This window comes from Mobula birostris, chromosome 13 (assembly GCF_030028105.1).
Source record: "Mobula birostris isolate sMobBir1 chromosome 13, sMobBir1.hap1, whole genome shotgun sequence".
Classification (NCBI taxonomy): Eukaryota; Metazoa; Chordata; class Chondrichthyes; order Myliobatiformes; family Myliobatidae; genus Mobula; species Mobula birostris.
The window spans coordinates 84,208,952-84,232,884 of NC_092382.1; the positions used below are offsets into that span (position 1 = coordinate 84,208,952).

General features: G+C 43.8%; 1 protein-coding gene and 1 pseudogene across 1 annotated transcript in view; one reads left to right on the top strand and one right to left on the bottom strand.

The window, feature by feature from the left end:
- LOC140207084 (uncharacterized) overlaps positions 1-23,933 on the top strand; it is a 216,073-nt pseudogene that overhangs the window by 71,001 nt on the left and 121,139 nt on the right.
- LOC140207411 (uncharacterized) overlaps positions 4,112-23,933 on the bottom strand; it is a 49,519-nt gene continuing 29,697 nt past the window's right edge. The window contains exon 4 of the mRNA XM_072275940.1: positions 4,112-7,327. Within this exon, the coding sequence (XP_072132041.1) occupies positions 6,351-7,327 (977 nt within the window). The 3' untranslated portion in view covers positions 4,112-6,350. The remainder of the gene's footprint in view (positions 7,328-23,933) is intronic.

Genomic DNA, 23,933 nt, shown 5'->3' on the forward strand with positions numbered 1-23,933 from the left:
GGACATCCTGTCAGATCGCCGGCAGGTGGTAAGAGTGGGCTCCCTCACCTCTGTCTCTCTGACCCTTAGCACACATACCCCACAGGGTTGTCTCCTTGGCGCCCTCCTTTACTCTCTGTATTCCCATGATTTGCGTCGTCACCCACAGATCCAATCTGCTAATTAAATTCGCTGACGACACTACACTGATTGGCATAATCTCAAATAATAACGAGGCAGCCTACAGAGAAGAAGTCATCACCCCGACACAGTGGTATCAAGAAAACAACCTCTCCCTCAATGTCACAGAAACAAAGGAGCTGGTTGTGGACTCCAGGAGGAATGGAGACAGGGACCAAATTCAACATTTCCAAGTCTGTTATTGACACAAAATGCACATTTTAATATTGATCACGACACAATGTATTTTACATATTGTTAATAACATAAAACGTATTTATAGATTGTTACTGACAGAGAATCGTATAATTTGTGTTCCGTGTGTTATCTGAATGTACTTGCCTGTGATGCTGCCACAAGTCAGTGTTTCTCTGTCCCTGTACCTTCCCGTACTTGTGAACTTGGCAGCTCGGTTGGTCGAATGTATGAGACAGTACACTGTTAAATGCAAAACCCTGAACAGTGTTGATGATTAGAGGAATTTAGACTCCAGGTTCATCGCTCCCTGAAAGAGACTGCACAGATTGATCGGGTGGTTAAGAAGGCAAATGACGCGGTTGTCTTTATTAGTTGAAGCACTGAGTTGAAAAGTCGGGAAGTTGTGTTGCGGCTGTTGCGAGCCTGCGGTCGGACTGTGACTGTGTCTTTAAGAGCGCCGGAGTGAGGAGGCGGGACTATGACGTCAGTCACAGGCTGACGGCGCTGACTGTGGATTTAACCATAAGAGAGAGAGCGATCTGCAGACAGGCAGTCGGCCGGTCTGAAGAGAGAGAGAGACTGGAAAAGCTGATAGCTTCAGTTTGTCGGAATGAAATGTTTGGACACCGGGAAGTCCCGCTCGGCACGGATAGTTCAAAGGTTAATTTATTATCAAAGTAGGTATCCATAAATAACTCTGAGTTTTTTTCTCCTCCAGAGAGTCACGAAACAAGGAAAGAAAGGCTTTCAGAGCGAAAAAAATCAAACTCCCACCCCAACTCCGTATAAAAAGGAACGGCATCCCGATCGTCAACCCCCAAAACCCACCCCTCCCACAAAAGGGAAAAATAACATCGATCCCCCCGAAAAAACAACCCGACCCCGCACAACTGCGGAGGAGCCGGTGTCACCGGTGCAGAGGAGCCGCATCGGGAGCAGCGGACACAACGGGCGACCCCGGAAGATTCACAGGTGAAGGGTCGCCTCACCCGGAAGGATGTTTGGATAACGGGGAGAGTTCGGCCGTCCGGCCCTTTCACTGTGACCCCCGAACTCCACATCAAATCCGTCCAAACGAGTCTGGGCGAACTTTAATGACCAATAAATATAATTCCTCTCTTTGATCACTGTCTGAATGATTCCCTGACTCTGAGAGGAAGGGGTATCTATGATCCACATTGTCGGGGTGTTGAGTTTACCAGGAGACAAAGACTGCAGGGACGGGAGGTTTTCTGGTCACTAATACACTGTGTGTGGACCCCGCTGGCAATTCTGGTGTTGTGACCCGAATCGAGACAAACACCAGGCTGCCCACTCCACCAACAACACGGCACAGCCGGACACATAACAGGGGACTTTACATCTCACAACACTGGATTCAGTGATGAAACCCGTGATTAATGTTGTTGTCCCACTGAAATCATAAGAAATGTCCATTCAGGTGTTTTTAAATACCAGCGCTCCACCACCCGCCTGACGTCACACATGGTTCCCCTCGCGCGTATCGACGTCACACACGCGCTGCTCTGCTCGTGCTGAGGCGGTTTAACGGCTGAGCTACCGACCACGAGACCCCTCCACCCCTCTCCTCCGCTGCACTGTAGTCATTGGCCCGAGGCGATGTCAATCACTGTTTACGCCCAATATGAAGGCGGACCAGCCGAGAGGGCGTTACCCCGCTGACATCTCTTCTCAAAGAGGAACAAATCCCAAAGTAAATGTCCGCTTTCTGATTTATTTCCATTTCCCTCCGAGGGAAGTTGGGGCGTTTGTGAAGCGTCTCCTGCGGCCGGAGTCTGATGTATCGCTGAGAGGTAGGAGGAGACCGCTCGGCCCGTCGGTTTGATGCCGGTTCCCCGGGGAGGGAGAGGATGAAGACGGTGAGAGAGGGGGCGGACAGGATGTTTGTCCCGGTGGGGACAGGAGGGGCTCATCTGTGGAAATGTCTGAGCCCACGGTGGTGGCGATTCACCACATTGGGGGCAAACACCGGCAGACTGTTGCCCTGCAAGCGGGGCCAGGACTGGAGTTGGGAGGGTGGGTGAGGAGAGGAGATTTCGGGTAGTGGGGGTAAGATCTCGAAAGATGATTGCTAATGGCTCCACATCCCTTCAGCCACTTCTTTCAGATCTCTGCCGTGTTCACCATCTGGTCCAGGTGATCTATTTACCTTCAGACCATCTCTGTTTCCCAAGAAACTTCTCCCGAGTAACGTAACTTTACACATTCTGACCACTGACATCTGGGACTTTCATATTCCTGCCAGTGTCTCCGACAGATAAGAGTGATGTACAATACTTATTCAGTTCATCTGCCATCACCTTGCACCCCCACCCCATTACTACCTCTCCAGCATCATTTCCCAGTGGTTTCCACCTCTCTTTTACACCATATGTACCTGAAGAAAAAATTGGCATCCTCTTTAATATTACTGGCTCGCTCACCTATGTATTCCATCTTTTCCTACTTAATTACTTCAGTTGCATTCTATTGGTTTTTAAAAGCTTCCCAATCCTCTAACTTCCCAGTAATTTTTGCTCCATGCCCTCTCTTTGGTTTTTATGTTGTTTTTTGGTTTCTCATATCAGTCACAGTTTTGTTACCTTACCTTCAGAATATTACTTCCTCTCTGTGATGTGTCTATCCTGTGCTTTCCGAATTGCTTCCAGAAATTCCAACCATTGCTGCTCTGTTTCATCCCTGCCCGTATTCTTCTCAAACCAGTTTGACCAATTCTGCTGTCATGCCTCTCTAATTCTCTTTATTCCACACCTGACTTTAGCTTCTCCTTCTCTAATGTCAGGGTGAATTTGATCATATTAAGATCACTTGCCCCTAAGGGTTCTTTGAACTTAAGAGACCTAATTAATTCTAGTTCATTACAACACCCAATCCAGAATAGCTGATCCCCAAGTGGGCTCAATCACGAGCTGCTCTAAAAAAGCATCTTGTAGGCATTCTAGGAATTCCTCCTCTTGAGATCAGCACTATCCTAACTTTCCTAATCACCTGCATGACAATCCCCCATGACTATTGTAACATTGCCCTTTTGGCACACATTTTCTATCTCCCATTGTAACTTGTGGACCACATACTCACTACTGTTTGGGAGTCTCTATACAATTCCCATCAGGGATTTTTTTTACATTTGCTGTTCCTTAATTCTACCCACAGGTTCTACACCTTCCAACCCTATGCCACCTCTTTCTAATGATGTTATTTAATATTTTACAAACAGACCCACACAACCCCAATACCAGCTTGTTCTTTCAAGAAACGTATCTGGGAAACAAGTGGATCTGCAGATGCTAGAAATCTAGAGAACTACACACAAAGTGCTGGAGGAGCTCAGCATGTCAGGCAGCATCTATGGATGGGAATCATCATTTCGGGCCAAGACCCTTCATCTGGAATCTTGATACCCACATATCTGGAATATCAACAAGGAAAATAGAAAGTAGTGCAAAATAGGGAAAACCTTTGACAAAATTTAGTTCAAAGCTTAAAAAAACCTGCCAACCAGAGCTCAATTGTTAACAAATACAACAAAGGCAATAAATACTTTCATCAAAACCGACATTAACTTTTTTTAATATAAAAATACCTTGGTCCCATTTCAATCAGTAAAATTTACAAAGATAAATAACAACTTTAGAAAAGACTATTTACACTCAAACCCATTTAGATTACCACTACCTTGGACAGAAGGAGGAAGAGAAATAACACACATGAAAAAAAACACAACAGTCAGATAAAACTTGTAAGTATATATTTTCATCAAAAATGAACAGAATTCAGCACTCCAGGTGTGTCTATGCAATCACGATAAGAAATACAGACCGGAAAACTTAAATGAGAGGCCAGCTCAGAAAAATGAATCATCACTATGGAAGAAAACATTAACCAGTGGAATAAGTATGACCCTCCTTGGGAGACATCCCAACGATCTGAGCAGACGGGATGGTGACAAGGAAGCATCGAGCACCTGACTGAGAGTTGGAGACCTCTTCCCAGAAACGGAGGTGTTCCATGCAGAAATACAGGACAAGCTGGTTAACAAAAGGGGGAAAAAAAATCAAAAATACATGAAATATAAACAAACAAGGCAGCAAGTGCAGAAAATGCCAAGAGAAACCAGACACAATCCAACACATTTCAGGATCCTGCAGCAGTTTAGCTCAATCTGATTACTTACAAAGGTACAATCAAGTGGCAAATATCACTCACCAAATTCTTGCTTTAAAGTACCTACTCATGAATGCCCTTCATCACTTCATTAAGGCATCATAAATTCAAGCCCGATCCAGTTTTATAGTCCAAATCTTACAAATTATATGATAATCAATACATTATTACAGATAGAACAACCCATAATAACCATCCGGATATAATGTTACAGGATAAACAAGCAGGAACAACTCCCTCAATAGATAAAAACCATTCCCAACACACACGTTCCTTGATCAGTGGAGCACCTCACCACGGGCATTGTTTGTGTCACCAGTCAGACAAACAAATTATTTTCTCTGTCAATCAGCTTCCAAATGTTTTTACTCTGTCATTCGTTGCCATGCCCCGCTGCTGATTCCCTTCTCCTCATCATACGTTCTTACCCCGACCATCGTCCAGAGCCCCAAACTCTGCCCTGTGCAGACCCGCCTCTGGTTTCTGACCCTGTTCTGTTGAGCATCCAACTGATGGTTTCCCATTCTGATTTCAGTCTTTAGAGGACAGTGGTATTTCCTTACAACCCTTCAGAAGCAGAGAAAATGACCCATAATGTGGGAATGAGCCCTGAATAAAGAGGTTAACTCCCAATGACGTTCTTCCTCAGCCCAGAGATTTGAGGGGCGAAGAACATCTCAGACAGAACTGCAGTCAGCTCGACTTGTTCAGTCTGCAGAAAATTCAAGCAAAACCTCTTCACCCACAGAGTGGTGACTGTTTGGACCCCATCCCACAGGGAGAGCGAGAGATGAACGACAAGGGTGGATTTAAAAGGACTGTCATGGAACAGAATCACTGGCAGCGTCCAGCCGGCCTGAGTTGACTCTCTACTGTACACTAGGTGTGTCATAAATTCACTAAGTACCGGAGACAGAGTTTAAAATAGAACTGATTTATATGTCTCAGATCTAGAATATTAAACTCCAGTCCCATTAAAGGTGAATATGCAGCAGAAGAAAGTCCCCCCGTACCCAGTGACCAGTGTGCAGAACTGGGTGTGGTGACCAGCAGCAATAATTACAGAGTTCAGCACCAACAGTCACCCTCGAAATTGCATTCAGCAATGGTGATGGACAAATATCCAGCATGTAGCCGATTGAAACTTTCTCCCCAGTGTGAACCCGGTAGTGTGTCACAAGTGTAATATGCTGTAAGTTTCACTGCTAATGTAATGGCCTCTCTGTAATGTTTCACTGCTGAGGTAATGGTTTCTCTGTAGCAGCAATCTTTAGGTTACGACTAGAGATAACAGGATTTTGGAATGCGGGGCTATCCAGTGAGAGAAATGTTGTTCTTTCATGTGAGTCTGGAAGAGAGATTTTCCCAGTCTTTTGCCGGGGAGAAATGAGAAGACAGGAATGGAGTGAGTGGGCCCCTTTTCTTTTTTTGGTTTTCTTTCCTGACCCTATAGTCAAAGTAAGAATTATAAAGCTCAATCGTATAATCACATACTCTGTACTGTTTTTGTTATTTCGGGGTACTGATTTGTAACAGGGGACACATCACACAGCATTCAACCAAATGAGATTTCTTAAGTTTTCCCAGGCTGGGGGGCTATCACCCCCTATATTAAGCTGCTAGCCAAAACGGGATTTACATAAGGTTAGATGACTGAGTGAATCCTTTCCCACATTCACAGCAGGGGAACGGCCTCTCCCCAGTGTGAACTCAATGATGCACATTTGGTTGATTTGGCTGAGAGAATCTCTTATCAAAGTCTGAGCAGGTGAACGGCCTCTCCCCAGTGTGAACTCTCTGATGTACCTTCACTTTAGATGACGATGTGAATCCATTCTCACAGTCTGAGCATAAAAATGCCTCTCCCCAGTGTGAACTCGCTGGTGAACCTTCAGTTTAGATAACAAAGTGAATCCCTTCCCACAGTCTGAGCAGGCGAATGGCCACTCTCTGGTGTGAACTGACTGGTGTCTCAGTAGATCAGTTGACAAAGTGAATCTCTTCCCACACACTGAGCAGGTGAATGGCCTCTCGCCAGTGTGAAGTCGCTGATGTACCTTCAGTGGAGATGACGAAGCAAATCCCTTCCCACAGTCTGAGCAGGTGAATGGCCTCTCTCCAGTATGAACTCGCTGATGTTCCTTCAGATGAGATGACAGAGTGAATCCCTTCCCACAGTCTGAGCAGGCGAACGGCCTCTCGCCAGTGTGAAGTCGCTGATGTACCTTCAGTTGAGATGACCAAGTGAATCCCTTCCCACAATCCGAGCAGGAGAACGGCCACTCTCCAGTGTGAATTCGCTGGTGTACTATTAGGTAAGATGACCGAGTGAATCCCTTCCCACAGTCTGAGCAGGTGAATGGCCTCTCTCTGGTGTGAACTGACTGGTGTTTTAGTAGATCAGATGACATAGTGAATCTCTTCCCGCAGTCTGAGCAGGTGAATGGCCGCTCCCCGGTGTGAACTCGCTGATGTACTTTCAGGTGAGATGAGCAAGTGAATCCCTTCCCACAGTCCGAGCAGGTGAATGGCCTCTCCCCAGTGTGAACTCGCTGGTGAGCCATTAGGTCAGATGACTGAGTGAATCCCTTCCCACAGTCTGAGCAGGTGAACGGCCTCTCTCCAGTGTGAACTCGCTGATGTACCTTCAGTTGAGATGACGAAGTGAATCCCTTCCCACAGTCTGAGCAGGTGAACGGCCTCTCGCCAGTGTGAAGTCGCTGATGTACCTTCAGTTGAGATGACCAAGTGAATCCCTTCCCACAATCCGAGCAGGAGAACGGCCACTCTCCAGTGTGAATTCGCTGGTGTACCATTAGGTAAGATGACCGAGAGAATCCCTTCCCACAGTCTGAGCAGGTGAACAGCCGCTCCCCGGTGTGAATTCGCTGGTGAGCCATTAGGTCAGATGACCAAGTGAATCCTACCCCACAAATTCAGCAGATGACCAGCCTCTGGTGTCCACAGGTGGGAAGACTGACTGAATCCCTTCTCACACACAGAATAGACGAATGGCCTTTCCCAGTGTGAACTTGCTGATGTACCTTCAGTTGAAATGACCGACTGAATCGATTCCCACTGTCTGAGCAGGAAGGATGATCGAGTGAATCCCTTGCTCCACTTCTTAAATATCTGGACAGAGACAGCAAAACTGGTGTGTTGTATTCTAGATTTCTGTAGACAAATTCCTCGTCATTTTTAACCTGTAAAAAGATTTACAAAATCCATCAATGGGTGTAGGACAACATTTCAGATGAGATCACTTTAGTTGCCAAGGTGTGATCTGTCATCACACTGTTACAGTGAAGTTCAACCCAAGCTGGAGAGAGAAATCATCTTCTAACTGGGCACTGTGCTGGTATCTGGAATGACCATCAAATTCTGATGCTCTTCCTGTCTCTATAAGAATGGGGCACTTCTGCCATCTCCAATCTGTGACCTGGCTCAGTTTGACTCTCTCCATTGGTATTATTCCCTCTTCCCACTGAGCTGTGTGGGTTCCTGGCCCCACAGTAACTGAAACACTCTCACACAAATAGCTGGCAGTGCATTCCACGCACCCAGCACTCTCTGTGTAAAAAACTTACCCCTGACTTCCCCTCAGTATCTATTTCCAAGCTCCTTAAAACTCTGCCCCCTCGTGTTAGCCACTTCAGCCCTGGGAAGAAACCTCTGGCTATCCACACGATCAATGTCCCTCATCATCTTATACACCTAAAAATGGCTTTAAACATAAACAAGGAAATTATACACTGCATTGAGGATTTGTGAGAAGTATACAAAATTATAAGGGTATAGATAGGGTAAATACAAGCAGCTTTTTCCACTGAGGTTGGGTGGGATGACAACCAGAGGTCATGGATAAGTGGGGAAGTGAAAATTTAACGGGAACATTTGGAAAAGCTCTTTACTGATGTTTTTAAGAAGATCCAACACTCCCTCTTCCTTAAACTCCACATTGTCCAGCACACAGGCCTGTTCTAACTTGACCTCACCCTGATCAAGATCCTTTTCAATTTTAAATACTGAAGCAAAGTATTCACTTAGGACCTCCCCAACCTCCCCCACCTCCAGGCACATGTTGTCTTCTTCATCCTTGAGCAGCCCCACCTTCATTCTTGCCATCCTTCTGTTCTTCACATTCACATAGAATGCCTTGGGGTTCTCCTTAATCCTACATGCCAAGGCCTTCTCATGCCCCCTTCGAGCTCTCCTAAGTCCTTTCTTAAGCTCCTTCCTGGCTACCCTATATTTCTCATAAGCCCCTCCTGCTTCCTGCTTCTTATATCTAACATATGCTTCCTTCTTCCTCTTGACGAGTTGCCTCACGTGTTTCGTCAGCCATGATTCCCTTTTCCTACCATTTTTCCCTTGTCTCAGAGGGACAAAACCTATCCTGAACCCAGCACAAGTGGTCCCTAAATTTCCTCCACATTACTTCTGTGCTTTCACCCTTGAACATCTGTTTCCAATTTACTCTCGCTAGTTCCTGCCTCATCCCTTCATAGTTAGCCCTTCCCCAGTTAAGCACTTTCCCATTTTGTCTGTTTTTATCCTTTTCCATAGCTATGCTGAAGCTAAGGGAGTTGTGGTCACTCTCACCAAAATGCTCCCCCACCAAGAGGTCTACCACCTGAACAGGTTCATTACCCAGAACTAGATCTAGTATGGCCTCTCCTCTCATCGGCCAGTCCACATACTGTGTCAGGAATCCTTCTTGAATGCACCTGACAAATTCAACCCCACCTCTCCCCCTTGCAGTCAGGAGGTGCCAGTCAATACGAGGGAAGTGGAAATCACCCATAACTACAAATCTGCACCATTCTAAACTCTGTCTGCTTATCTGCTCCTCGGTGTCCCGAGGGCTATTTGGGGGCCTATAGACTACTCCCAGCACAGTGATTGATCCCTTCCTATTTCTGACTTCCACCCACACTGACTCAGTGGACACTCCCTCTGCAGCATCCTCCCTTTCTACAGCCATGATACTATCCCTGACCAGTAATGCTATTTTCTACCTCCCATCCTATTCCTTATAAAACACCAGATCCAATGCCTGAAAGTGCAGGGTTTTTTTTATGTTTCAAAATATACTATATTCAAAAATAAATATATACAATAAACCATTCAATAACTTCCCATCCTTTACATACGTTTCCATTATAGTCTGTACATATCCATATTTATGGCCACCCACGTGGCACTCCAGTTCTTCACCTTACCACATCACTGTTGAGGGGTATACTCCCCGCCACCCGGCCCCTCCCACTCCCACGGGAGAAGAACTCTATACTGTGGCCCTTCCCCACCGGGCCCTTGCGGTGGCTGCACCGAGTTTCAGTGCGTCCCTCAGCACGTACTCCTGCAGCCGAGAATGTGCCAGTCGGCAGCATTCTCCCACGGACATCTCCATGTGCTGGTAGATCATCAAGTTTCGGGCCTACCAAAGAGCGTCTTTCACCGAGTTGATGATCTGCCAGCAGCACCAGATGTTGGTCTCCGTGTGCGTCCCCGGGAACAGCCCGTAGATCAGAGAGTCCTCTGTCACACAGCTGCTGGGGATGAAACGTGACACTAGCCCATCCATCCTCCTCCACACCCTCTCTGCGAACTGTCACAGACTCCTCCTCACTGCAGTCCTCCCGTGGGCAGTGGGGTGCGGAGACGATGTTCCGGGCATATAGGAGGGCTCTGACTGGGAGGGTCCCTCTCACCGCCAGCCAGGCGAGATCTTGGTGCCTGTTGGTGAGATCTGGCGATGAGGCATTTTGCCAGATGAACTGGACGGTCTGCTCAGGGAACCACACCACTGTGTCCATCACGTCCTTCTCCTGCAGTGCCTGCAGGACATTACGTGCCGACCACTGCCTGATGGCCCCGTGGTCAAAGGCGTTCTCCTGGAAGAACTTTGCTACGTAGGACAGGTATGCCAGCAACGACCAGCTGACTGGGGCATTGCGTGGGAGGGGGGCCAGACCCATCCTTCGTAGCCAGGGCGACAGGTAGAGCCTGGGCACATAGTGGTACTTGGTGCCCACATACCTGGGTTCTACACACAACCTGATGCAGCCACATACGAAGCTGGCCATTAGGGTGAGGGCGACATTGGGGACGTTCTTGCCCCCATTGTCCAGGGACTTGTGCATGACAGTCCGTCTCACCCGCTCCATCTTGGATCCCCAGACGAATCTGAAGACAGCTCGGGTGATTTCCGAGCTGTTGGAGCGGGGGACGGGCCGCACCTGCGCCCAGTGCAGCAGCCCTGAGAGCACCTCACACCTGATGACCCGGTTCTTGCCCGTTATTGACAGGGAGCGCCCTCCCCACTGTCCCAGTTTCTGTTTCACCTTGGCAGTCCGCTCCTGCCAGTTCTTGTTGCACGCCTCAGCCCCTCCGAACCAGATCCCCAACACCTTCACGTGGTCAGACCTGATGGTGAAGGGGACGCTGGATCGGTCGGGCCAGTTGCCGAAGAGCATGGCTTTGCTCTTCGTGCGGTTGACCCTGGCCCCCGACGCTAGCTCGAACTGTTCGCAGGTGCCAATCAACCTGTGAACTGACCTCGGATCAGAGCAGAAGACGGTGACATCGTCCATGGACAGGGAGGTTTTCACTTGGGTCCCTCCACTGCCTGGCAGCGTCACCCCTCTTATGCCCTCATCCCTCCTGATGGCTTCCGCAAAGGGTTCTATGCAGCAGACAAACAAGACAGGGGAAAGGGGACAGCCCTGCCTGACTCCCGACCTGATGGGGAAGCTGTTTGTTTCCCACCCGTTGACCTGGACTGCACTACGGATGTCTGTGTAGAGCAGTCTAATCCAATTCCGGATTCCCTCCCCAAATCCCATTTTGGAAAGCACGACCGCCATGTATGTGTGTGATATCCTGTTGAAGGCTTTCTCCTGGTCCAAGTTGACCAGGCAGGTGTCCACCCCCCTGTCCTGCACGTAGGTGATGGTGTCCCTCAGCAGTGCGAGGTTGTCTGAGATTTTCCTGCCCAGTACAGCACAGGTTTGGTCCGGGTGAATCACCTGTCCTAGAGCAGACTCGACCCTGTTGGCAATAGCCTTGGACAGGATCTTGTAGCCCACATTCAGGAGAGAGATGGGTCTCCAATTTCTAATGTCCTCCCTTTCCCCGTTCTGCTTGCAGATGAGGGTGATGATGCCCTTCCTCATGGACTCAGACATACTGCCGGCCAGAAGCATAGCGTTGTACACTTCCAGCAGGTCTGGGCCCATCCAGTTCCACAGAGCCGAGTACAACTCAGGCGGTAAGCCGTCGCTTCCGGGAGTCTTACCCGACCCAAAGGAACGGATGGAGCCTGTCAGCTCGTCCAGGGTCAGTGGCCGATCCAGACTCTCCTGCTTGCCGTCGTCTAAGACCTGCGTGATAGACGACAGGAAGTTACGGGAGGCTGTGGGTTCTGTGGGGTGGGTATGTCGAAGCTGCAGCTGGATGCACATCTTGCAGGTGAGGGCATCAGGGACACTGGAGGTCTCCCCACCTTCCCACCAATGTCCTCTCTAATTTGTAATGACCAGTGTGCCAAAAAATCTTGTGCTGTGCAATTTTTACCCAGTGACAACAACATGTGCACACTGAACTTTAAATAGAGAGGGATTTATTTTAACAGCTAGCAAATCACTATTAATAAGAACTTTGATATCCTCTGGGTTTCATCAAGTTAATCTGCATTCTCACACAATCTGTGTTGCAGACCTGTAGAGGGTTATGAGGGATTTTCTCACACCAGCTTTTGCACACTGTCCATATCTGATTTGCTTGCTAAATGACACTTTAAAAAGTCAGATTTCCAAATATCACTCCACTTCTTCCCACTTGTAAATTCTCCAGCAACTTTTGCATCGTCACAATACACACAGGTAACACCAGTTTCTGTATTGTACATAAATATTTCCCCTGAACCCTCCCCCAGGTGACTGACGGCCAATGAATATGAAGGGAAGGGCAGTGGTCTGTCTCATTGCAGTCTGGCACTTGTTGCCCAGGACAAAGGTGTTTGATATCATTATGTACCCAGAGGGAATGGGTCAAAACATGTCCCCACGGGTAGAAAGGTCCAGAACAAGAGGGAGTAGAACAAGCAACACACACAAAATGCTGGAGGAACTCAGCAGGCCAGACAGCATTATGGAAAAGAGTACTAATGCTGAGTTCCTCCAGCATTTTGTGTGTGTTGCTTGGATTTTCAACATCTGCAGGTTATCTCTTGTTTGTGATTGGAGGTAGAAACATAGAAAATAGGTGCAGGAGTAGGCCATTCGGCCCTTCGAGCCTGCACCGCCATTCAGTATGATCATGGCTGATCATCCAACTGAGAACCCCTCCCCAGCCTTCCCTCCATACCCCCTGACCCCCGTAGCCACAAGGGCCATATCTAACTCCCTCTTAAATACAGCCAATGAACTGGCCTTAACTGTTTCCTGTGGCAGAGAATTTCACAGAACAAAGGTGATTTTCTCAGCTGGTGATGTAAAAGATCTTGTTCCGTTTCTCTGAGTTCCCAATCCTTGCATTTAGACAGCTGGAGCTCAGCTCTGTCTGAGAGATCCATCGGTTCCCATTCCCTCATCAGCCGGAAGCTCCCCTGGGTCCGTGCACGGATCGTGGGGCTGAGAGAGAGGGAAGAGAGCAGGACTACCCCGGGATTACGGGTCACGGTGTCCGGAGCTCACAGCAACTGTCCCGAATTCGGTGTTGAAAATTCCTACCCGCAGCCGGGGAATATCTCTTACCTGGAGCTGATTTCGCGAGAGGCCTTTTATGTACTGCGCGCATGCGCGATATTCGGGAACAGCCGCAACCCTGACGCCTGCGCATTCGATCGGTGCTTCAGCGAACATTGCTGCGCAGAGCTTTCCGGGTAATCACGGAGCCATTAAAAGTTTCTGCAAGCACCGGTTCCATGTCCATACCTCAGGTTTTTTTTTTGTGTAGAAAACTCAGCAGCTCTTTTAATGCAGAAAGCAGCTCCCATAAACGATGCACTCAATATCAGCAAACTTTCCGCGTGTCTAATGCCAAAGTAGAACTATCCTATTTGCTGTTGTGTGCTGGGGCAGCAGGGTGAGGGTAGCAGACACCAACAAAATCAACAAGCTCATCCGAAAGGCCAGTGATGTTGTGGGGATGGAACTGGACTCTCTCACGGTGGTGTCTGAAAAGAGGATGCTGTCTAAGTTGCATGCCATCTTGGACAATGTCTCCCATCCACTACATAATGTACTGGGTGGGCACAGGAGTACATTCAGCCAGAGACTCATTCCACCGAGATGCAGCACAGAGCGTCATAGGAAGTTATTCCTGCCTGTGGCCATCAAACTTTACAACTCCTCCCTTGGAGGGTCAGACACCCTGAGCCAATAGACTGGTCCTGGACTTATTTCATAATTTACTGGCATAATTTACATATTACTATCTAACTATTTATGGTTCTATTACTATTTATTATTTATGGTGCAACTGTAAGGAAAACCAGTTTCCCCCAGGATCAATAAAGTATGACTATGAACCTTGTTACAATTGTAGATATATAGCACAAGAGATTCTGCAGTTTCTGGAAATGTAGACACATGCACACAAAATGCTGGAAGAACTCTGCAGTTCAAGCAGCAAATAAGCAGAGGAGTACACCGTCTAGGCATGCTGGAGGGGCTCGGCCTAAACATTGTCTATTTATTCCTCTCCACAATTGCAGCCTGATCTGTTGATTTCCTCCAGTATTTTGCAGAAATTAGCCACTTTTTTTTTTCAATCAAACAGTTACAGAATGTTTCTGATCTTTCATTTTAGCCACATCCTGCTGGTCTGATTCCTTTTCCTCCTCCTCCTTGTAAACTCTAGTTCCCATCCCTTTCTGGAGCCCCAAAGCCCCGATTCAAGCTGGTAACTCTTTGGTTTCTGACTCTACAGCATTGAAGATTCACTTGCTCGTCTGCTGTCAGACTTTAGAGACGCAATGCAGCTGTCTGAGGCACAGTCCTTTGAATGAGTGAAAATGACACAAAACGTTGAAAAGGGCAGGGAAGAAGGAGCTTAACCACCTTAGACCAGAGCCCTGAAGAATGTTAAAACCACAGTGAACTCATCGTTTTATTCAACCTGGAGAGATGCCTGCAAGAAGTTCTTTCTTTTCAAATCTTTTTATTGTTATATTATGCAAAAGAAATAACATGAGCACATTGAAGTAACAACACTTACAATGTCTCAAAAAAGACATTATTTTAAAGATTGAAAAAAATTGTGATAAACATAAAAAACCTTCTAAGCAGAAGAATTGAGAAAAAATAAGAACCCATTAGGTGTACAACCCCGGGTCATGTGTCATACAAAAAGCTCCTAAAAATAAACATCAAACCGCCAGCAAGAAAAGAAAATATACTAAAAAAATTACAATTAGATCGTGGAAAAAAAATCTATCAATTAGCTCAAATGATAATAACAAACAAACGAGCCCCACCTTTTCTCAAAATCAAATAAAGGTTCAAAGGTTCGACTTCTAATTTTCTCCAAACTAAGACATAGCATCACTTGAGAGAACCATTGTGATAAAGTGGGAGCTGATGTATCCTTCCACTTCAACAAAATGGCCCTCCTAGCTATCAATGTAACAAATGCAATGACATGTTGGTCAGACACAGAAATATAATGAATATTTTGAGGAATTATTCCAGAAAGCACAGTTAATTTATTAGGCTGTAGATTGATTTTAAGTGCTTTAGAAATTGTTGAAAAAAACGATTTCCAGAACTGTTCCAACATAGAACAAGACCAAATCATATGTGCCAGTGTAGCTATCTCAGTTTTACATCTATTTCAATGACTATCAACATTAGAAAATATTTTAGAAAGTCTCTCCTTCGTCAAATGATAACGATGTACAATTTTAAATTGAATCAATGAATGGCTAGCACAAATTGAAGAAGTGTTAACCAACTTCAAAATCCGCATCCAATCTTCCGTCGTAAAAGCCAAATTGAGTCTCTTTTCCCAATCCTGTTTAATATTAGATAAAGGACGCTTATCCCATTGTAATAATAAATTATAGAACTCTTGATCGAAGGATTCATACTCATAATAGTACCTAACAGATCAGCCTCCAATATTTAAGGAAAATTACTTAAATATTTTTGTAAAAAATGTCTAACTTGAAGGTATTGCAGAAAGTGTGAGGATAAAAGAGTATATTTATCAATTAATTGTTCAAAAGACATCAATATATCTTCTTTAAATAAATCCAAAAAAGAATTAATACTTTTATTTTCCCAAAGTAAAAAAAAATGGATCACTCAAAGAAGGCTTAAAAAAGTAATTTCGATAAATTAAATTACAAAGTTTATTTTTTTTTAAGATTAAAAAAATTGCAGAACTGGAGCCAGATTCATAAAGAATACTTAATCACAGGATATAGTTTTAAATGAACAACTTTAGCTAATTGCATAGGTAAAGCAGCTCCCAATAACGAGGTTAAATAAAACTGTTTTACAACTTTCATTTCCAGGTCTACCTCTTATCAACCCAATATAACCAAAAAGACATGTATCACACATTAACAGCCCAATAATACATTCTTAGATTAGGCAAAGCAAGACCTCCATCCTTTTTCAATTTCTGTAAGTGACACTTACTAATTCTTGGTCTTTTATTATTCCAAATAAAAGATAAAATAATAGAATTAATCCGATCAAAAAACTTCCTAGTCAAAAAAAAGGAATATTCTGAAATAAATATAAAAATTTTTGTAAAATCTTCATTTTAACTATATGAATATGACAAACAAGTGAAAATGTAAGTGGACTCCATCTACTAAATAAATACTTCATAGAGTCTACTAAAGGAACAAAATTGGCTTTATAAAGATCCTTATATTTTTTAATAATTATAATACCTAAATATCTAAAAGAATCTGAGATTTTAAACGGAGTATTATCATATATAGAGACAGAATCATTTAAAGGAAACAATTCACTTTTACTAAAATTTATTTTATATCCTCAAAAACCTCCAAATTCATTAAATAATTTTAGCAAGGCAGGAATAGATTCGTTAGGATTAGATATATAAACCTGTAAAGCATCAACGTAAAGAGAGACCTTATGCATGGTCTCATTCACAAAAAATCCATGGATATTTTTAGCCTCACGAAGAGCAATAGCAAGGAGTTCTAATATTAAATTAAACAACAAAGGACTTAATGAACAGTCCTGCCTTGTCCCCCGTGAAAGCTGAAAAAAAGGAGACCTACAATTGTTAGTGACAACAGTAGTAATAGGGGCTTTATATATCATATAATCTAATTATTAAAATTAGCACCAAAACTAAATTTCTCTAAAATATTGAATAAATATTTCCACTCGACTCGGTCGAACGCTTTTTCAGCATCCAAAGATACAACGCACTGTGGAGTTTTAAAAGAGGATGAATATATAATGTTAATTAGTCTCGGAACATCTGAAAAAGAATAGCGATCCTTTATAAAGCCTATTTGATCTTTAAAAATAATTTTACTCAAAATATTCTCCAACCGATTGGCCATTGTCTTTGACAAAATCTTAGCATCGACATTTAGTAATGAAATAGGTCTATATAAAGCACAGTCAGTGGGATCTTTATCTTTTTTAAGAATTAAAGAAATAGAAGCCTCATAAAAAGTAGAGGGTAAGTCACCTTTCACAAAAGAATCCTTAAACATTTCCAACATATACGGAGAAAGCAACTTTCCCAATTTTTTATAAGGTTCTACAGGATAGCCATCAAGTCCCGGGGACTTACCAGACTGCATTGAAAAAATAGCTTTATGAATTCCGGCTTCGGTGATTTGAGCATCAAGAATTTTTTGATCCTCAGCCGAGAATTTAGGAAAAAACAATCTTTTGTAAAAAAAAAAAACATTCATTTCAGAGGTATCTACCGGACATTGACATTTATAAAGTTCAGCATAAAAATCTTGAAAAATCTTATTAATTTCTTCATATTTCTGAGCCAAGGTACCATCTTTCCTACGAATTTTCATGATTTGCCTTTTGGCTGCAGCCATTTTTAATTGAGATGCAAGCAGTTTATTATTTTTATCTCCAAACATATCACATTGGCTCTTTAACTTAAGCAAATATCCTTCAATGGGATGAGTTAATAACAGGTTATATTGTGATTGAAGTTCCAACCTTTGTTTAAATAAATCAGTATTGGGGGAAATTGCTTAGATATTATTTAAATCTTTAATTTGTTTTGAAATTCTATCTAATTCTGTTTTCATCTGTTTTTTTTATGTTTAGCTGAATAAGAAATGATCTGACCTCGTAAAAATGCTTTAAATGTATCCCATATAATTAATTTAGACATACCCCCATATCATTAAAAAGAAAAAAAAATATTTTATCTGGGTTTCAATGAAACTGACAAAGTCGGAGTTTTGCAATAATGTCTGAGACGTGCGCCAGGGTGGGCGGGCAAGAGTGACATCATCAAATTCAAAAGACAAACTCAGAGGCGCATGATCAGATATAGCAATAGCGTCATATTCGCAAGTTTTAACACTAGGCAAGAAGATAGTGTTTATTTTTTATGAACAATTGAGTAGAAAGAATATTTTCTGTTATCGGAATGGAGATACCTCCGCAATGCAATCAACCCAAAATCAATCAAAAAGAAATTAATAAATGAAGCGGATAGATTTGGAAGTCGCTGATGTTTTAGCTCTTATCAATCATAGGAGCAGCAGTTAAAATCTCCACCCATTATCAGCATGTATTCATTTGAATCAGGCAGTAAAGCTAATACCTTTTTAAAAAAAGGATCATCTAAGTTAAGACCATACAAATTAACCAAAACAACTTTTCTGTTACAGATCGTTCCTTTAACAATTAAAAATCTACCATTAGAATCTGATTCAACATCCTCTTGAATAAATACATTAGGTTTCATGAAAATAGACACGCCTTTTGTTTTTCTCTGAGAAGTAGAGTGGAATTGCAAACCATTCCACCATCCAAAAAATCTATTTTGAACTCCCGCCCTGATATGTGTCTCTTGAGCAAAAATTTTATCAGGTTGGAATCGGTTAGTAATTTTAACTGTCTTTTTTCGTTTAATAGGATGATTCCAACCACGTACATTCCAACTTAATATATTAATCCGTTTAAATACCATGCTATAATTTTATTCTACTTTGTACATGCGCAGAGCACACACCAATACTGGATGATCAAAAATGGCGGTGATGAAAAATACAACCACATAAAAAACACGCATGCTCTGGAACCGCCCAATGGGAAAAAACTACTAACTCTAAACCCACCCACTCACACCCAGAAGCCCGAAAAAGGCAAGCGATCTGCAATACCGTTCAAAGCTACTGACCACTCTGTCTGTGTTTTCTTTCCCTCCCCCCAGTTAGTAAAAAAGTAGAGTGACTTTGTAAAAAAAACAATAAAGTCTCAGCAAAGAAAGGTTTTTACATTCCATCAACTAATAAACAAGAAAGAACCAAAATAATGTTATCTCTTAGCGAGAAAAAACAGCACCATCTTTAAGTTTAATATTAATTCCCTAAAAAAGCTTTCAATTCAATTGTAAAATGTTATAATAAAACAGAAGGAAAATTAATAGTGTATTTTACCCAGCTGAATTTTAAAAAAAGACTGATTAATAATATCATAAGTAATTAAACCCTCCCAAATATATATAAAGCCTTATTAGTAGGAAATAAAACTACCGATTAGCTGATTAAAAAAAGAAACAAACCAAATATTACATTAAAGGAACAAATCCCCTTATCCTCTTCTCACAGTCAAATGCTCAGATGATCATTTAGACAGTCATACTTGAGCCGTAAATCTTCTTTCCAAAGGAAAACCAACAATATGCAATAATGAACAACTCTCCTTGTCTTCTTTAATTTGTCTCGCAACAAAATATACAAATGAACTTCATAAATCTTCTTTCCAAAATGCGAATAATATACAGATAGCCAAACAGCTTTTCAGATAGTTCATTCAGCAGCGGCGTCAGTAACTGCGGCGGGTATAGCCTGAACAAAGTCCCGTGCAGCTTTTGGATCAAAAAAAGTACGAGGAGGAGAATTAGCAGGAAAAACTTTAATTCTTGTCTGATACCTCAGAGAGGGAAAGAGTTTTTTTTTATCATATGTCTGCTTCATTACCAGTGCAAATTTTGATCTTTGCTCCATTATCTCTCTTGGGTAATCTTCGTAAAAGCGGAGATCAGTTTCCATAAATCTAAAAACTCTCTGTTTTCTTGCCTGTCGCATTATTTGATCTTTAATTTTAAAGTGATGAAAGCAAACCAGAACAGATCTTGGTTTATGAGAATCCTTCAATTTCGAAGTAAATGCCTTGTGTGCCCTTTCTATAGCAGGCGGCTTTGTTAGAATGGTAGGAAATAAAGTGTGGAAAAGCTTACCAAAGTAAGTCGTAAATCTCCATCTTCAGCTCCTTCCTGCAGCCCAACAGTTCGTATATTCTTTCGGCGAGCCCTAGTTTCCAGGTCTATAATCTTATTTTGATATCTTTCCAAACGAGTTGTAGCTTCAGGCAACTTTTGCTTAGTTATCTTCAATTCCTCTTCATGTGTAATAACTTGAGTTTCCAGGTCTTTAAGATTTCCCAGAAATGGCTTCATTTCATTACTATTCTTTTCCAGCTGGTCTTTAAATGATCCATTCTGATTCTTAATTGAATTCAGTGTCCGAACGATATCTTCAGCCCACGATGGCATTTCATCAGATCTTTGCTTTTGCACCTTTCCTTTCCCATTACCTTTATCACTAGGTTCAGGTAAATTCTTCCCACTTCTTGTAGACATAGACATATTGTTTCCCCCTCAAGAATCAGCAAATAAAAAATTTTAAATTCAAAGTTTAAACTAGGGAGAGAGAAAGAAAACTAAGAGCAGCACAAAATTACTGCTGCTCCATTTGCAGACAGGGGCGGTCATCGCCTGCAGGAAATTCATGCAGGTGTACAGGATGATGAGAGGCATTGCTCGTGTGGAGAGGCTTTTCCCCAGGGCTGAAACGCCTAACACGAGGGTGCATAGGTTGAAGCTCCTTGGTAGTCGGTACAGAGGAGATGTCAGAGCTAAGTTTTTACACAAAGAGTGGTGTGTGTGTGGAAAGCACAGCCAGCGATGGTGGTAGAGGTGGATACAATAGGGTCTTTTAAGAGACTCTTAGATAGGTACATGGAGATTAGGAAAATAGAGGGTTATGCGGTAGGGTAATTCTAGAGTCTTTTAAGAGGCTCTTAGATAGGTACATAGAGATTAGGAAAATAGAGGGTTATGCGGTAGGGTAATTCTAGACAGTTTCTAGAGCAAGTTACATGGTCGTCACAACACTGTGGGCCGAAGGGCCTGTAACGTGCTGTAGATTTCTATGATTCTATGAAATTCAAGGGAAATCTCCTGTCCCACGGAGTGGTGACTAGCTGCAACCTGTCATCACAGGAAGAGTGAGAGGTGAGCGGCAGGGATAGATTTTGATATACTGATATGGAATAGAAATATGGGCAGGGACCAGATGGGCTGAGTGGCCTCTCTAGTGTACATTGTGAGTGTGGTAGAGACAGGAAGTACCTGAGACACGAGATCTGATACAGAACTGATTGATCTTTCACAGATCCACAATATTAAACACCAGTCCAGTTTAAGGCTAACATCAGCCGAACAGACTCCTCCAATGCTCAAGTGACCAGGGTTCAGTCCTGGGTGCGATGAGCAGCCGCAAGAACTGCAGAATCTGACAGTAACAGTCCCTCATGAACCTGCAGCTGCCTTCAGTCACCAGATCTATACGTTGCAACAGTACAGTGACCTGATATGCGACAAAACAATAACTGTAACAAAGCATTATGGCTGCAGAGAAAGTGCAGTGCAGATAGACATATGGTGTAGGGTCACGTCGAGTAACATTGTACGGTCGAGTCCATTTTATCATTCATTCGGCTTATAACCGCAGACAGGAGGCCGTCCTAAAGCCTGGTGATACGCGCTTTAAGGCTTTTGTATCCCTTCCCCGATGGGGGAGCGGGTTTGCAGCAAGAATGTCCGGGTTGTGAGGATCTTTGTGTACACGACCTGCTTTTCCGATGCAGGGGAAGTGTAGGAAGAGTCCATGGAGGGGAGGCCTGTTTCTCTGATGTTCTCTGCTCTCCAAAGTTCTCTGCAGTTCCTTGCAGTCATGGGCAGAGCAGTAGCCATACGAAGGCGTGAAGTATCGACAAGAAGCTCAGAGACCTCGGCCTTCACCCTGCCTTGTGTAGCTGGATCCTGGACTTCCTGTCAGATCGCCGGCAGGTGGTAAGAGTGGGCTCCCTCACCTCTGTATCTCTGACCCCCAGCACTCATACCCCACAGGGTTGTCTCCTTGGCTCCCTCCTTTACTCTCTGTGCACCCATGATTTGTGTCCCCACCCACAGCTCCAATCTGCTAATTACATTTGCTGATGACACTACACTGATTGGCCTAATCTCAAATAATAACGAGGCAGCCTACAGAGAAGAAATCATCACCCCGACTCAGTGGTGTCAAGAAAACAACCTCTCCCTCATGGTGACAAAAACAAAGGAGCTGGTTGTGGACTGGAGATAGGGACCAAAATTCAACATTTCGAAGTCTGTTATTGACACAAAATGCACATTTTAATATTGATTGTAACACATTGTATTTTATATATTGTTAATAACATTAAACATATTTATAGATTGTTCCTGGCAGACAACCGTATAATTTGTGTTCCGTGTGTTATCTGAATGTACTTGCCTGCGATGCTGCCACAAGTCAGTGTTTCTCTGTACCTGTACCTTCCCGTACTTGTGCACTTGGCAATAAATTCAACAGGACCTGAGAAATCTCAGTGAGATTTGATTAGTGATGATCATCTTGGCAGCTCGGTAGGTCGAATGTATGAGACGGTACACTGTTAAATGCAAAACCCTGAACAGTGTTGATGATCAGAGGGATCTTAGACTCCAATTTCAATGCTCCCTGAAAGAGACTGCACAGATTGATCGGGTGGTTATGAAGGCAAATGGCGTGGTTGTCTTTATTAGTTGAAGCACTGAGTTGAAAAGTCGGGAAGTTGTGTTGCGGATGTTGCGAGCCTGCGGTCGGACTGTGACTGTGTCTTTAAGAGCGCCGCAGTGAGGAGGCGGGACTATGACGTCAGTCACAGGCTGACGGCGCTGACTGTGGATTTAACCATGAGAGAGAGAAAGAGAGAAAGAGAGAAAGAGAGAAAGAGAGAGAGAGAGAGAGAGAGAGAGAGAGAGAGACAGAGAGAGAGAGAGAGAGAGAGAGAGAGAGAGAGAGAGAGAGAGAGAGAGACAGAGACAGACACTGGAAAAGCTGATAGCTTCAGTTTGTCACAGCTGAGGCTTGGAACTCTCCTATGCCCACAAGAGTGGGTTGATCATCGGTACACGGAACCACAACGAATGTGTGTGGCTGTCACTTCATAATATCCATTGGAGTGGATTTTAGAATATCTTGAGGGACCGCTTGTGTTAACCCGTGCCTGGGTATGTTGTGTGGTAACCCCTGGAAAACGGTATTCCTGTGACAGGTCACTTTCGCTGATAACTTGTATATGTACGGATTCAACGGATAAGAACTTCGACGACGGTTATTTTGATGTAATGGTCTTTTCTCTACGTTTCACCCTGGATTACAAATATCTCTCTCCCATCATTTATTCCGTGGATTACTGAACTTTCCTACTTTACCGTCTCAAGACTCAAAGGTTTGTTCCCTCAGGCTCGATAGTTTGGGAGTTATATTTACACATATATACACATAACACTGTTAACTTTCATTTATTTCGTTAAGTTACTACATTATAAGTAGATACTAGTAAGGATAGTGGTTTTAAGATCAAAACCAGACTCCAGTGTGAACTCTATTGCTGCTGGTTCATTGCTAAAACGTTACAGTTCGTAGCACAGCTCTATAAAAGTAGTTAGACCACATCTGTAGTGTTTCATACAGTTCTGGTCATCCCCATTCTCGGAAGGATGTCGGGGCTTTGGAGAAGGCGCGGAAGAGGTTTGCCAGGATACTGCCTGGATTAGAGAGCATAAACTATAACGGGAGGTTGGACAAACTTGGGTTGTTTTTTCCAGAGCGGCGCAGGCTGGGGTGAGACTTGATGGACGTTTATAAGATTACGAGAGGACTGGTAGAGTTGACAGATGATAAAGTGTCGAATACATTTAAGGATTTAAGGTGAGTAGTTGGTAGCTGGAGTCCCGGTCTGGGGTGGTAGACCGAACAAGTCACATGATCCCGTTTACACCCCCCCCGTTTAACCGCAGATGGGCAGCATCTGCGCGACTGTTTCCGAGGCCCCGCC